This window comes from Phocoena phocoena, chromosome 2 (genome assembly GCF_963924675.1).
Source record: "Phocoena phocoena chromosome 2, mPhoPho1.1, whole genome shotgun sequence".
Classification (NCBI taxonomy): Eukaryota; Metazoa; Chordata; class Mammalia; order Artiodactyla; family Phocoenidae; genus Phocoena; species Phocoena phocoena.
In genome coordinates, this window is record NC_089220.1 from 42,408,528 (window position 1) to 42,425,578 (window position 17,051).

A 17,051-nucleotide genomic window follows, 5' to 3' on the forward strand; every position below is an offset into this window, starting at 1 on the left:
TACTTACGATTTCCTGATATTACTACCATGTGCATAGCAAAATGATCATCTCTGCTGTGACTTCCACTGGGGCTGAGAAGCAGCCCATGGCCTCACTATTCAAAAGTTAGCCGGTGTAAGTTACATGCATGTAATTGTTTTCTTGAGTACTGTGTGTTTCTTCCTATAACTCAATCTTCTATTTGGGAGCTTGGGCTATTATCAAAACCTGATTATAAACACAAACAGAAGATAGGGTAGCATCAGCCTCCAGTGTTACTGGTGATCTGGGAGTGGTTTTCAGCTCAGAATCCTGGTGATGGGTTTAGTCCAGCTCCAAACGATCTTTTTCTAGGCTGACTGCTCTTGTCTTCTAATAAAACTACTCTACCTGTCCCCCACTTCCCATCCTTCACTTCCACTGAGCTCATAGTTAATCCTTGTGCTACATGGAGAGGGGTGGCGCCAGGGACACTGTGGAGACTAGCAGGGTGTTCAGGGACAAAGTAAACAGTGACATGTAAAGGTAGGAGAACTATTAAGGCAAATAGAAATAAACAGCTCACTGAAGTTGAAATTGCCACAGAGACCATGCCATAAAGTAATTGAAAAATTTTCAAGCAAGTTTCTAAGGTAAGGGTAGATTTTTCTTCTCAAATATAGATACCACTCTTGCTAATTTGGTGATGAGAATTCCAGTAGGGACTTCCCTGGTGGCACAGTGGTTAAGAATCCGCCTGCCAATGCAGGGGACACGGGTTCAAGCCCTGGTCTGGGAAGATTCCCACATGCCATGGAGCAACTAAGCCCATGCACCACAACTACTGAGCCTGCGCTCTAGAGCCATGAGCCACAACTACTGAGCCCTCGTGCTGCAACTACTGAAGCCTGTGCACGCCTAGAGCCTGTGCTCCCCAACAAGAAAAGCCACCACAATGAGAAGCCTGTGCACCGCAAGGAAGAGTAGCCCCTGCTCACCACAACTAGGGAGAAAGCCTGCACGCAGCAATGAAGACCCAATGCAGTCAAAAAAAAAAGAATTCCAGTAAAGCTTTTACAAAATTGAGATAGCATTAATAACTGTTCTATGATGGATGATCGCTCTCTTTCTTTTGAACAGCGTTATTGAGGTTATAATTGGTATACAGTAAATTCCATATATTTAAAGTGCACAATTTGGGACTTCCCTGGTGGTCCAGTGGCTAAGACTCTGCACTCCCAATGCAGGGGGCCTGGGTTCGATCCCTGGTCCAGTAACTAGATCCCACATGCCACAACTAAGAGTTCACAAGCCACAACTAAAGATCCCACATGCCGCAACTGAAGATCCCACATGCTGCAACTAAGACGCAGCACAGCCAAATAAATATTAAAAAAATAAAATGTACAATTCGATGCATTTTGACATATGTATTTGACATCCATTGAACCATCACCAAAATCAAAATAATAATCATATCCATCATCCCCAAAAGTTTCCTTGGCCCCTTTTTTTAATCTGTTCTTCCGCTTATCCTTCCCTGCCTCCCCCACCATCCTCTGCTTTGTCACTATAGTTTGCATTTTCTAGATTATTATATACAGCTGACCCTTGAACAAAGTGGGGGGGTTAGCAGTGCCAATTCTCTGCGCAGTCAAAAATTGTATAACTTACAGTCTGCCCTCTGTATGCGTAGTTTCACATCCTCAGATTCAACCAACCTCAGATTGTGTAGTACTATAGCATTTACTATTGAGAAAAATATGTGTAAGTGGACCCAGGCAGTTCAAACCCATGTTTCTCCAGAATCGACTCTAAATGGAATCATACAATGTGTACTGTTTTATTGTCTGGCTTCTTTCAATCAGCATGATGATTATCCATGTTGTTTTATCAGTAGTTCATTTTTATTGGTAAATAGTTTTGATTTTATGGATATACTACAATTTGTTTAACCATTCATCTGTTGATGGACATTTGGATTATTTCCAGTTTTGGGCTATTACAAATAAAGCTGAGGGAGTTCCCTGGTTGTCTAGTGGTTAGGATTCCGGGCTTTCACTGCCGTGGCCCAGGTTTAATCTCTGGTCAGGGAACTGAGATCCTGCAAGCTGTGCGGTATGGCCAAAATTTAAAAAGAGAAGAAAAAAAAAAAAAGACTAGCGCTTACAAAAATAAAATTAAAAGGATTAAGAAAAAACAAAGCTGCTACAAGCAATTGTATACAAGGCTTTATATGACACATCTTTCCTGTTCTCTTAAGAATACCTAAAGGTGAAATGGCTGGATCATATGGTAGGAGTCTGTTTAATTTTTTAAGAAACTGCCAAACATTTTTCCAAAATGGCTACACCAGTATATGAGAGTTCCAGTTCCTCCATATTGTTGCCAACAGTTGGTATGGTCAACCTTTTAAAATTTTAACATAATAGGCAGGTAGTGGATTCTCACTGTGGTTTTATCTTGTATTTCCCTAATGCCTAATGATATTGAACACTTTTTAAAAATAGACTTTATTTTTTTAGAGAAGCTTTAGATTCACAGGAAAATTGATTGAAAAGTACAGAGGGTTCCCATATACCCCCTGAACCCACACAAGCACAAACTCCTCCCTCCCACATTAGAGTGGCACATTAGTTATAATCAATGAACCTACGTGCACATCATTATCACCCAAAGTCTACAGTTTACATTACAGTTCACCTTTGGTGTTGTACAAATGTATAATGATTTGACAAAGGTATAATAACATGTATCCATCCTTATAGTATCATGCAGAATAGTTTCACTGCCCTACAATCCTCTTCACTCCACCTGTTCATCCCTCTCTCTCCCCAACCCCTGGCAAGCATTAATTTTTTTTACTGTCTCCATAGTTTTGCCTTTTACAGAATGTCATATACTTAGAACCATATAGTACTTAGCCTTTTCCAAGTCTTTTCATAGCTTGATAGCACATTTCTGTTAGTGCTTAATGATACTCCATTGTCTGGATGTACCACAGTTCATTCATTCACCTACTAAAGGACTTGGAAGCCTCCAAGTTTTGGCAATTATAAATAAAGCTGCTATTAACATCTGGGCAGGTTTTTGTGTGGACATGTTTTCAACCCATTTCAGTATATACTAAGGAGCAGGATTGCTGGATCATATGTAGGAGTATGTTTAGCTTTGTAAGAAACTGGCAAACTGTCTTCCAAAGTGGCTGTACCATTTTGCATTCCCGCCAGCAATGAATGAGAGTTCCTCTTGTTCCACGTTCTTGTCAACACTTGGTATTGTCAGCGTTTTGAATTTTTGCATTCTAATTAGATGTGTAGTCATATATCTCATTATTTTAATTTGCATTTCTATGATGACATATAATGTGGAGCATCTTTTCATGTGCTTATTTGCCATCTGTTTATTTTCTTCGATGATTGTGTCTGTTAAGGGCCTCAGCACATTTTCAAATCTGGTTGTTCATTTTCTTATCGTTCAGTTTTAAGAGTTCTGTTTATTTTGGATAAGTCTGCTATGACTTGAACGTTTGGGTCCACCCAAAATTCTTATGTTAAAATCCTAATTCCTAATGATGGTATTAGGAGGTGGGGCTTTTGGGAGGTGATTAGGTCATGAGGATGGAGCTCTCAAGATTGGGATTAGTGCCCTTATAAAAGAGGCCCCACAGAACAACCCATCCCTTTGTACTCCAAAAGGCCCTCACTGGACCATGCTGGCACCTTGATCTTAGAATCCCTAGCCTCTGGAACTATAGGAAATAAGTTATTTGTTTTTAAGCCACCCAGTTTATGATATTTTTATTATAGTAGTCCAAACAGACTAAGACATAGTCCTTTATCAAGTATGTCTTTTGCAAATATTTTCTCCAGTCTATAGCTTGCCTTCTCATTCTCTTGATGAACACCATTTGTATGTACTTCTTTGACATTCATGTATCTTCCTTGGAGAAGTGTGTGTTCAAATATTTAGTCTTTTTTTTTTTTAATTGCATTGTTTGCTCTCTACTGTTGAGTTTTTAGAGTTCTTTACATAGTCTGGATACAAGTCCCTTACCTGATAAATGCTTTGCAAATATTTTCTCCCAGTTTGTTTCTTGTCTTTTTATTCTTTTAACAATGTCTTTTCAAGAGCCAAAGTTTTAAAATTTAATGAAGTCAAATTTATCAAATTATTCCTTTATGGATTGTGCTTTTGGTATTGTATCTGAGAAGTCTTTACCTAACCCAGTTACGCACAAGGTCACAAAGATTTTCTCCTGATTTCTTTTTTAAAGTGTTATGGTTTTAGGTTTTGTAATCTATTCTGAGTTTTTGTATATGGTGTGAGGTATGGCTCCAAGTTCATTTTTTCTGCATATGGATGTCCAATTGTTCCAGCACCATTTCTTTAACAAGACCGTCCTTTCTTCATTATATTGTCTTTGCACCTTTATGAAAAATCAATTGTCCATACATGGGAGGCTTATTTCTGGACTCTCTTTTCTGTTCCGTGAGTCCAGACTCTCTATTCTGTTCTATGGGTCTGGACTCCCTGTTTTGTTCCAAAACAACATTTTGATTACTATAGCTTTATAATAATTATTGAAATCAGGTAGCATTAGGCCTCCAACTTAGTTTTTTTTTTTTTAACATCTTTATTGGGGTATAATTGCTTTACAATGGTGTGTTAGTTTCTGCTTTATAAAAAAGTGAATCAGTTATACGTATACATATGTTCCCATATGCCAACTTAGCTCTTATTCGAGATGATTTGGCTATTCTACGTCTTTTTCATTTCCACATGAATTTAGTAATTAGCTTATCAATTTCTACAAAAAAGCCTCCTGGTGTTTTGATTGGGATTACATTAAATTTGAGAAGCAAAAAAATTCCTAACAATATTAGGTTTTATGACCCATGAACAAGGTACATGTCCTCATAGATTGTCTCTATTTTTATTTTATTATTATTATTTTTTTGCGGTACGTGGGCCTCTCACTGTTGTGGCCTCTCCCGTTGCAGAGCACAGACTCCGGACGCGCAGGCTCAGCAGCCATGGCTCACGGGCCTAGCCACTCTGCAGCATGTGGGATCTTTCCGGACCAGGGCACGAACCCGTGTCCCCTGCATCGGCAGGTGGACTCTCAACCACTGCGCCACCAGGGAAGCCCAGATTGTCTCTATTTTATCTCAGCAATTCTTTGTAGTTTTCAGTTTAGTTCTTTCCATCCTTTGTCAGATTCATTGTAACATGTTTTTATGCTATTGTAAATGATATTTTTAAAATTTCAATTTCTGATTATTTATTGCTAGTACATAGAAATACAATTGATTTTTATAATCTTGCATCCTACGTTCTTGCTAAACTCACAAGTTTGAATGCCTCTGATTTCTTTTTTCTTGAATGCTTTAGAACCTCCAATACAGTGTTAAATAGAAGTAGTGAGAGCAGCTCTCCCTGTTTTAGTCCTAATCTTGGAGAAAATAATGCAGTGTTTCATCATCAAGTATGATGTTAACTGTAGGTTCTTCATAGATGTCCTTTATCGGTTTGAGGAAGTTGCCTTCTATTCCCAGTTTGTTGAGCTTTTTTTTCAGGAATGGATGTTGGGTTTTGTCAAATGCCTTTTCTGCATCTGATGGTTTTTCTTTTTTAATTTGTTAATAAGCTGAATTATATTGATTTTTGAATATCAAACCAACCCTACATTCCTGAGATAAACCCTACTTGGCCCATGTTGTATTATCCGTTTAATGTTGTTGGATTTTATTTACTAAAATTTTGTTTAGAATTTTTGCATACATAATCATTAAGGATATTGGTCTTTAGTTTTCCTTCCTTGCAATATCTGGTTTTGGTGTCAGAGTAAAGCTGGCTTCATAAAGTGAATTGGCAGCATTCCTTCATCTTCAATTTTTTGGAAGAGTTTGATGAATTAGTATTATGTCTTCCTTAAATTAGTATTAGTATTATGTATTCCTTAAATGTTTGGTAGAATTCATGGTGAAGCTGGACCTTTACTTTGTGGGAAGGTTTTTAAACATTAATTCCATTTGATAACAGATATAGGGTTAATCAGGTTATATATTTATTCTTGAGTAAATTTAGGAAATTTGTGTTTTTCAATGAATTTTTCTATTTCATCTGAGTTGTTGAATTTATTAGCATAGAGATGTTCATAGTATTCCTTTATTATCCCTATAATAGCTATAGATACAATCTGCAGTGACGCCACCTTTCTCATTCCTGACATTGGTAATTTGTGTCTTCTCTATTTCCTTTCCTAATCAGCCTGGCTAGAGGCTTATCAATTTTAAAGATAATTCTTTATTTTTGAAGCCTATTATTGGCAAATTGAGTCCATTGTGCTAAAATCCTACTCTACCAGAGCAGTACATGGTATAAAAGCACTCTACTGATCCAATGAATGAAAAAAAAAACCCATTGATTTCTGCATGTAAAGTCCTTTTAATATTATTACTCTCTTTTAGACATTAACCATTTCCTTATCTCTTAGGTCAATTATTTAGGGCTAGTAAGATACAAATCAGCAAAATTGCCAGAGGCCAGGTTAAATGCTTGAGGATGTGTTCCAAGAGAAGGCTAAAGGGAGGTGAGGCAGGTGACTGGCACTGAGGAGAGAAGGAACCTTGAAACAATGAAGAAAACAGATGGAGGCTGAGGACACAGTGAATCAGAGAAAGTATAATAAAACTATAAGGCAGGAATCTTGGGATATTAAACTAGCAACTTAAACAGGATGAAACAGTATAAACTCTAGTAACAAGAAATGAAGGTCACATAAAATCTAATTCAAGAGTGTCTACTCAAAGTTACAGTAAAATATTCAATTTAATAGCATCAGTGTTTCAAAAAGATATTTGAGAAATGTTCAGAAATTAGAGGAAAAGGTTACATAAATTAGCTTCAGTAAATTATGAAAAATAGGATTTCTATTTATACTCAACACTGAAAAATAATATACTGGGTCTATTTTACCTATGTTAGCAGGAAGATCTTAAGATTTCTGGTCAGATGAAGGAACCTCAAAAGGGTCATAACATATGTAGGTGGGGAAAAAGCACAAACCTCTCCTTGCTTTCCCCAGGCTAAAAAAAAATCACTGACTTGATTATACTTGAGTTTTGTACTAGCCAACCACAGTGACTTCGGGTTTGCATGTTCCCTATGCTTTTTTGTTTTAGAAGATTGTTTTCCTTTACATTCAATCTGCACACATTTAAAGTATACACTTTCATTAATTTTCACATATATGTACACCCATGAAACCATTATCACAACCACCAAAATAATGAACACAACCGTAACCCCCAGATGTTTCCTTGGCCCCTGTGTAATCTCTCCCTCCCAGGCCACCCACGCCACGACCCCCACCAACTTTCCAAGAACCCCAATGACTTGCCGTCGCTCTAATGTGTATTTTCTATAATTTTATATAAGTGCAGTCAAAGTGTGTACTCTTTTTTGACTGGCTTCTTTCACTCAGCATAATTATTTTGAGATTCATCGAATCTGTTGCCTGTATCATCTGTTCCTTTTTACCGCTGGGTTGTATTCCACTGTATGGATATGCAATAATTTATTAATCCATTCACCAGTGGATGGGCATTTGGATTGTTTTAAGTATTTGTTATTACTAAAGTTGCTATATGTGGACATGCTTTCATTTCTCTTGGCTAAATATCTAGGAGTGGAATGGCTAGGTCATATGTTTAAATTTTTAACAAATTGCCAAAAATTTTCCAAAGTATTTGTACCATTTTGTATTCTCACCAGCTGGGTAAGAGAATTCTAGTTCTTCTGCATCCTCCCCAACACTTGGCATAGTTAAGGAGAACTTACAGGGTCTGGGATTCTGCTCAGTAGGATTTATAAGCAGTCATTTATAACTTAGCTAACTGTTTGAACATGGGCAAATCACTTGACCCTTCTAAATATCGCAACTATTAGAACTGCTAAAAAACAAAAACATCTGACAATATCCAGTGCTGACAAGGACGCAGCGCAGCTGGAACTCTTGTGTGTTGCTGGTGGGGATGCAAAATGGTATGGTCGTACAAAAGTTACTCCTAGGTGTTTACCCGAGAAACGAATATTTACAGTGGCTCTATTCATAATTATTAAATGTCTTGTCATAGAGAAGTTTTTAATTTTAATGCAGTCAGATTTAGTTTAGGTTTTTATTTAAGAGTAGGTTTGGATAAGGATCAAAGAGAATTTCTGAGAGCAGTTAGCAACTGGTGGGAAAGGTGCCCCATCAAAGGAACACTACCAGTAAAATCTGTGTTCACAACTATCTTGTTAAAGCTTAGCTATTATAGGGCCAATTGTGGAGATAATGACTGCATCACAGAAATGGTTAATTCTAGAAATCACTTATGGACTTCCCAGGACCATTCATCGTTGGAAACCAAGGGAAACTTCAGCAGTTTATTATCCTCCATCAGAGACCAAGGTTCTCTAGAGGATAACATGTACTGGAATATAACAGTAAAGGAACTAGTTGTGGGATTTGCAGATAAAATATAGGATGCCCAGTTAAATTTGAATTTCAGATAAATAACAATTTTTACATGAGACATACTTATACTAAAAAATTATTTGTTGTTTGACTAAAATTCAAATTTAACTGGGTATCCTGTATTTTTATTTGCTAAATCTGGCAACTGTAAACTGGTGAGACTCTTGAATCAGATTGTCTTGTTTAATGTAACTTAGCCTTGAGAAGAAATCCAATTACCTGTGAAGAGTAATCATTTATTATATTTACATGGAAGTTCCTCAAGTTTTTCAAAAGTAGAACTTTTTAAAATGAATTTTGCATGGTATAGATTACAAAATGAAGATGGCTGCATAATTATGTTAACTACAAATTCCAAAATTATAAACACTGCCCTTCTTATTCTGTTTAAAAAGATATAATGGGTCTCTATGAATAAAAAGGTTTTGTTGTCCTTCTCAACATGGAAAACAACATTTGATTTTGTTAGTAAATGTGAAGGACTAAAAAAAATTTGTATGCTGAAAACACCAAGTATGTATTTGTTAGAAATTCCCTATTGGTGCAAACTCCATTTTAAAAGTCATTCAACCTTCACTAATGATAAATGCTATCACATACTGTAGTCTTCCTGTAATGGAACAAAAGTCTGTCTGTAACTGCATGACAGTAATGGAAGAGGGAAGGGAATAAGAAACAAGGAGAGGAGGGAAAAGAACTCATCAGCTTAAGAATATTTTAAGTTGGGGATTAGACTGTTAAACAAGTTTTACGTTTTTCAAATGATACTTTTAAATCGCTTTATGAAAAGAACACCAAAGACAACTTTTAAATGTCTGACTTTGTGCATAAGGATCACTGGTAAAAATACAATGGCAATTCAAAAGTAATTTTTCTCAATTTAAGTAAAGATAGCTTTTGACCATCTTACTATACGTTAGATGCCGGACCAGGCACTTTGTGGGATACCCCTGTGACTGAGGAGTACTTAGGGAACTAAACATCTAGTAGGGTAGAAAGACACAGGCATAAGTAAATGCAATATATTCAATACAAGGTGAGTTGTCAAGTAAAATAATACAGATTAAAAATACTATTAGAGCATAAAAGAGTGTGATATTCTGGGGGGTGGTAAGAAGTCAGCAAACGCTTCCTGGAAAAGTGGCTCTTGAAATGGCTCTGGATAAGTAGGGATGGGGTGGGGGGGACAGAAGGAGCAAGAGGCCGAGGTCGGCAGGTATAAGATTTAGGCAATGCCTGGATAACTCTGCTTTACCTGGCTCCTGCTTCTTCTGCCTCAGGTCTGTTCTCTTACCACCAATTTCTCCTCCTCAATGTGCCTGAGCATTTTACTCACCGTATCGCTCCTCCCATTTGTCTAACCAATTTATAATCCCCACTGGGGCCCAGTTTTACTGTTGCTTTCTCTGCAAAGTCTTCGCCGACCATCTTTGCCTTCAAACTAGTTGGGCTCTGTATCGTTTTCTCGTGGCACACCATATCTTCATATGCTAATCACACCTGCAGTTAAGAATTACATGGGGGCTTCCCTGGTGGCGCAGTGGTTAAGAAACCGCCTGCCAATACAGGGGACACGGGTTCGAGCCCTGGTCCAGGAAGATCCCATGTGCCGCAGAGCAACTAAGCCCGTGTGCCACAACTACTTCGCCTGTGCTCTCGAGCCCGTGAGCCACAACTACTGAGCCTGCGCGCCACAACTACTGAAGCCCGTGCGCCTAGAGCCCATGCTTCGCAACAAGAGAAGCCACCACGAGAAGCCTATGCACGGCAACAAAGAGTAGCCCCTGCTTACTGCAACTAGAGAAAGCCCGCACACAGCAATGGAGACCCAATGCAGCCAAAAATTAATTAATTAATTAAAAAAAGAATTACATGGGATAATTGTTTAACATATAACTCTTTAGATTATGCAGTCCACAAATACAGGGACTTTTTTCTCTCATGTTCACTGTTAGGTCTCCTGAGCCTTAGCACAATGCCTGGCACGTCAAAGATACCCAATAAATTTTTGATGATCAAAAATTCATAAATTTTTGATGACTGAATTCTAAAACGTGTGGTTGAATATAGCTTCAAATGCTTTCACAATGTTGATAGCTATGTTATACTACAGGGCGTATAAGAAAGGTATATAAGCAAATTTAACAGCATGATGCATAAAGATTTCCAATTAAAAGCAATTTCGTAGAAGACATAGCATATATGTGCTAGATACGAATATCTTTCTTAGTGAAGGGCAGGAAAACTAGAAATTTAACATAAACAATAATAAAAGCACACATGGAATATTAAAACAGAAATCTCCAAATAATCTTCAAATAACTTGATTTTATAGATAGCACCTTCCATTTTAGATACTAAAGAGTATATTTTTATTTTTTTAGTCATATGCAAGAGCTATCTACTCAAAATTTAGCTAATCTCAAACTATGGTCAATATTTGAATTTAATACCTAGTCAATATCCTTACAAAATTCAGTAACTTTCATAATCCTTTCCAGCCCCCCAGAATAAAAGGATTTTAAGTGTCCATATACCCATTCAATGAATTTATAATTTTACTCTCTGTAGCAAGATCCCAGTACATCATTATCAGATTTATATTGATTAGAAAGGACAATATTCAAGCTGATACATCATTAAAATATCTAATGTATGAATCTAAAGTTGCCTCCTAGTTCCAACTGTATTTGAATGACACACTTTTAAAATTTTTATAATTAAGTACTAGAAATATTTAATTGTAGAGACTGAAGAATATATTGAATATGCTTTGTTTTATGAAGTATGGTTTTCCAACTGTGAGTTATTGGCACTTAGGGGAAAAAAACAATCACTTAAATGAAAACTAAAAATATAAAGCCTATGTTTAAAACATGGCCTTTATTAATACTGCCCACTGAGCTCCATTTTTATTTTACATTGAAATACTACTGCTTTGCAAAGAAAAGACAGAAAAGTGCATTTTACAAGAGTACTTTTTTGTTTTTAATTCTCTGCGAAAATGGAAGGAATCTGAATCACAAGTTCACAATGTGGTAAAATGAAATTAAGAAACAATGATTTCATTAATGCTATGCCATCACTAGTGTTTGGCTCTGACTCTGTTCTTGTAAATCAGATCCTGATATACAGTCTAGAGCATCTAGGTTATTACTCTATGCATATTAAACACAGGAAAGAAGGTTTAAAAAAAAACCCTTTCAATGTACAAACATGAATTTAAAAACTGATTTTAAAAAATCACCTTTTTACATAATGTATATGGCAAAACTGCTTTAAATACATGGTTTTGGAAGAATTATTTACAAAATGTATCAGTCTGTGAAACAATTCACAAACAAAGCATACATAATTGCTTTACTTAGTTGTTGCATCTCAACTTTGGGAGATATAAATTTATTCGGCAGTATAGCAAACATAAAAACTGTGACAAAATATCTTAAGGGCAACCAAAAATTTGATCCTCAAAACAGTTTAAGTACTAGGACTGCCAAAGTTTCTAAACAAGGACATACTTTAATGATCCAGATGCCCATTTATAGTTCTACACTGTTTGAAGGACTGAGACAGACTCCCTTCAGTACAGGCAAAGCCGCTGGATGCAACCTCCTGTAAAAGGGACAGCTGAGAGCTATTGTCATTTGAAGAGTGAATTAACCTAGAATTTTCTTTTTTTCAATTTTATTAATATTTTAAAAAATACATAAAAATACAACATCCAATGTCTGAATAAATATATTTAACAAGTTGCAAGATAATACCTTATTTTACACAAAATTTTCAGCTTTAGAAATCTTGTTAAATAACTTCATTGTTGTTATATATTTCATTTTTGTCTTTTTGTAACAAAATAAAAACTCTGAAATTACATAGAAAAAAGACAAAATATTTTTGTCAAGGGATAAGATAGTCCACTGAAAACTTATTCACAATTCCACTGTAAACATTAATAAACATTAAAATATTTGCATAATTGTGTGCTCAAAAATCCTATAAAAAGTGGAAGACTTATTACAACTGTAGTTTTCAGTCAACTACACTTCCTTTCACAATTTATTTTGTCCCATTTACACCTTAAACCTGGGCACACTGCTGAACATATACTTTGGCAGTTCTAAATAGCAAGTGCTTCCACAAAAAAAAACAAAAAAACAAAAAAACCCAGAAAAACAACAACAATAAAAAAACACAACATAAACCCCCTACTCACCAAGTGTTCAAATACATCTCAGTGAAAGTGCAGCAGTAACTATTTAGCTGGATATTTTGATGTTTATCATGTGCACTTGCTTGTCTATGATTTCTATAACACCTGAAAGCTTTATTATACAAATTCAAATTTGCTAAGTGCCCTTTTTCTATCTTCACAAAAAAACGAAAGAAAAATTAAAAAGGAAAAATTATGACAAATATGGCAGGCTGCCTAAACTTCAGTTATTAATCAGCTTATTTTTCTTGCAACAGAATAAAAAAGAAAAGGGAATAGATACAATCCAGCCTGGAAAAGTGTACAGGATATACTTAGCAATGTCAAACCAGTTGAGTGCTTTCTGTGGTTGTATTTCAGGGATTTGGGATTTATGTCCTTGGCAGCAAACTGCTGGGAAGGCAGAGAAAACATTTATCACCTGCATTCTACAGCAAGTACGTTCTGTGGGGGAGATGATGAGGAGGGACTCATTCCAGTGTCTGATGAAGCAGATGACATGGAGGCTCCTGCATGAGACACTGTAGGATCAAAGAAGCTACATTAGACCCGACAACTATCACACAAAGATACCCAGCCACCGGCAAATCGAAAATAAATTTCTTAACATTATTCACTTCAATTATAGTCCTCTTAAATGGTGCATGAAGGAATAACAACATTTTGTCAGCAAAAATTTTGTTTGGTTCAATTGCGTGGAATCAGTCTCTCATCACTTAAGTAACTCAGTTCAAAAAAGGCACCAGAAAATGTAAAGACTAAAGAGATATAAAATCTTAAATCCCAGGCTTCCCTGGTGGCGCAGTGGTTGAGAGTCCGCCTGCCGATGCAGGGGACACGGGTTCGTGCCCTGGTCCGGGAAGATCCCACATGCCGCGGGGCGGCTAGGCCCGTGAGCCTGCGCGTCCAGAGCCTGCGCGTCCGGAGCCTGTGCTCCGCAACGGGAGAGGCCACAACAGTGAGAGGCCCGCGTACCGCAAAAATAAAAATTAAAAAAAATCTTAAATCCCTACTTGAAAGATCCCTGAAAGAAACTCACCTTGTCCCAAATCAGAAACGAGATCAACCTGAGATAAATTTTCACTATAGCAAATTCCTGCTTTATCTCTGGGTTATAGGACCATAAAAGAATTCACTTATCCTAGAGAATTTCTTTTAACCAGCTAACCATTGGCTTCCTATCTTTATCCTGTCCCAATATACCCAATGGACACAAAACTCTCATAAGCAAGAAGGAGTAATCTAAGTTAGGTATCAGAATCATGGGATCAGGATGGAAATGTGGGTGAGTGATTAGAAAAAGTCTTCAAATGACTTTAACAAAACTCTCCAGGAGCATGGAGCTTGGATTAAAGATCATTACTCTATACATCAGGTGCTCTGTCATTTTTTAGTTTTTACTTTTTTCTTTGCAGGGCCCTCCTATCTCCTGCTAATCTTTGCCCAATTATTTCTATTTTACTTAAAGTCTTAATTTTTGTTTAAGTATACATTCCTCAATGTGTGTACTGCCAAAATGACATGTAACTCATTATTACAAATTCTAATATGTGTGCTAGAAGTCACTCAATGTTTCACTTTAATAACTCACTTCACACACAAAAAATTAAGAAAACAAAAAAGGGAAGAAGACTATAAGAAAATCATCTTTTTAGTTGTGTGAACTTATATGACCTTTAGGAAACTCAAAGCTGTTGAAGGTTCTCTGAAGAAAAGCTCAATTTGTTAATTTGTTCTTCTTTCTGTGTTTAAAAATGCTGTAAAGACTTCTTGCTATTTACAGTTTTTAAAGAAAAGGACAGGGGCTTCCCTGGTGGCGCAGTGGTTGAGAGTCCGCCTGCCGATGCAAGGGACACGGGTTCGTGCCCCAGTCTGGGAAGATCCCACATGCCGCGGAGCGGCTAGGCCCGTGAGCCATGGCCACTGAGCCTGCGCATCCCGAGCCTGTGCTCCGCAAAGGGAGAGGCCACAACAGTGAGAGGCCCGCGTACTGCAAAAAAAAAAGAAAAAAAAAGAAAAGGACAAACATGGAAGGTCGATCTCTTTCCTTTTGCTCCATGACATTTCCAGGAACTGAAAACTGCTAGACTTGGAGTAGATTCAAAACCACATATGACACAGGCCATTTTATTAGTAATTCATCCCCTCTCTGCCATAGATAGAAAACTTCTCTCAAGATGGGCAAGCCTATCAGATAATTTACTGTTCTTTTTCTTAAAGGGACATTCCTCCTAGAGCCTGCCCCTCCTGTTCCATCCTATTCCTGAAATAGTTGCTTTGTAGGCCTGTTATGTAGTGATCATTCTAGGGCTTCCATGTGCCATCACCTTGAGATTTTCCTTACTGTTTTCCTATGTGGGATTCCTTGTTTGCTGGATGTCATGTTATCTTAATAGCTTGGCTTCTAGTTTTTAATGTCACCATTGAGAAATCTGATGCTGTTCGAGACCCAGTTTTTTGTATATACCTTTATATGGTAAGCATTTGGAACCTTACCTCTATCCACAGGGTTCTGAAATTTCTTAATGTGCTTTGGTGTGATCTTTTACTCCATTCTTTATAGAGGTCACAAGGAGTCCTTTCAATTTTCTAACCCATCTCCTTCAGTTCTGGAAGTTTTTCTTATTTCTTTGATCACAACTTCCTCCTATGTTTATTCAGTGTTCTCTTTCTAGAAATCCTATGATTCAGAAGTTGGATGTCCCAGCCAGATCCTATATTTCTCTTAGTTATTCTCTCCTATTATCTTTTTGATATTTTACTGGGATTTCTTTAGCCTTGCTATCTTACCCTTCTATTTATTTATTTGTTATTCCAAATATCATATTTTTAATTTTTAAGAGATGAATTCATTGATAGTATCATATTCTTGTTTCAAGACTGCAATATCTTTCCTGTAACTCTGGATATTAATTATAGTTTGTTGTTTTTATATGGCACATTGTCCAAGTTACTTTTTTCTATTGAATATTTTGGTTTCTGTCTTTATGTAAAGGCTTTCCTCAAACATCTGGTCTTGTGGCTTCCATATTTAAGGGGGAGCATTAAAAAGCTAACTGGAGGCTATACATGAGGCCGCCGGGCTTTTAAATGTTGGGCAGTGCACACATAGTGATTTGTAAGGATTTTGCTTTTTGGTTCAGGAACCTCCAAATGCTGGTATCTATGTTAGATCACTTCCCTTGGGCTGACCAGTTTCTCCAGAGGAACCTTTCAATCTCCTTCCAGGAATGAGCATAAGCTTGGTTACCAGCTTTCAGAGAGACAAGATGAGATCGTTGGTTGGAAAAGGGACAGAAGTCTCATCATTTAGTACTGGAAACTTTCGCTCAAGCTCATTATTTTTGGTTTAGCACCTAACCCTCACCTTCAGCTATGGCTGGTGTCCCTGGGTCTTTCTATAAGCCTGTTGATCCCTCTCAGCCTCCAATAACTTAATCTCTTATTTCCTGCTGGAGTTAGGGGAAAAGGTAGTTTGCTTCAGAGGGTGGGATGAAAGGATCCAATTTCTCCTTCCTTTTTCAAACCATCTCCAATTTTCATCCTCACACCTCACACTGTCCTCAGAGCTTTTCTGGGGTGATGTAGTATGAATTAGCTTGCTTCTCATTGTTTTGTCCCACTAGAAGGATAAACAAGCTTAGGTGTTTAGCATTATGTCATCTGCTAGGACAGTTACAGTCCATCTGCTTCTCAGCTTCCAAAAGATATGCTGCTGACATTTCTTGTCTATCGTAGTCACTCTGCTGTCCCATTCTCTCGTCCTTGTGGGTATAGGGCTTTTAATTTTCTTTACTATTATTTTAGTGAGGCCTGGGCTTGGGGTAGATATGAGATGTCAATGTTTAACTAGAAGTCAATGCTATACATTTTTAACGTTTAGTTCAGATGCTATTCTCTCCTCTTGATTATTCCGAAGTCCTGTTCTTGTTAATATCACTCTCAGGGTCCTCAACATACAGTTCCACTAGACGTTAAGACTTTGAGATCGAGGTCTGTATCTCATTCATCTCTGTACTTCCACCACCTGAAAGAGGGCCTGGCATATGGTATGTGTGCATTAATGTTGTAAAGCTGAACTATCTTATATAGTAGTTGCTTAGGAAATGACTTATGATCCTCCTAGAGGATAAGCCATATCCCTCTTCATTTTGATGAACCCCATAATGAAAAATATAGTGCCTGTTAATAGGCAGCCAATAAATGTTTGTTGAGCAGTGAGAGAAATTCAGAGGGAGTATAATAAGCTCTTCTTAAGAACCTACCACATTTAGTAAAATCACACATTTTGTAAAACAGTTCATAGTCTCTTTCAAGAGTCTCATTCTGATTCAGTTGTTGACTCACTTCAACAATAG

General features: G+C 37.1%; 1 protein-coding gene across 1 annotated transcript in view; it reads right to left on the minus strand.

Annotated features, from left to right (window-relative positions):
- Positions 1 to 11,347: 11,347 nt before the first annotated feature.
- The window catches only part of ARID4A (AT-rich interaction domain 4A), a 58,734-nt gene continuing 53,030 nt past the window's right edge, over positions 11,348 to 17,051 (minus strand). Inside the window, exon 24 of the mRNA XM_065872733.1 lies at positions 11,348 to 13,214. Coding sequence (XP_065728805.1) covers positions 13,111 to 13,214 — 104 coding nt within the window. The 3' untranslated portion in view covers positions 11,348 to 13,110. The remainder of the gene's footprint in view (positions 13,215 to 17,051) is intronic.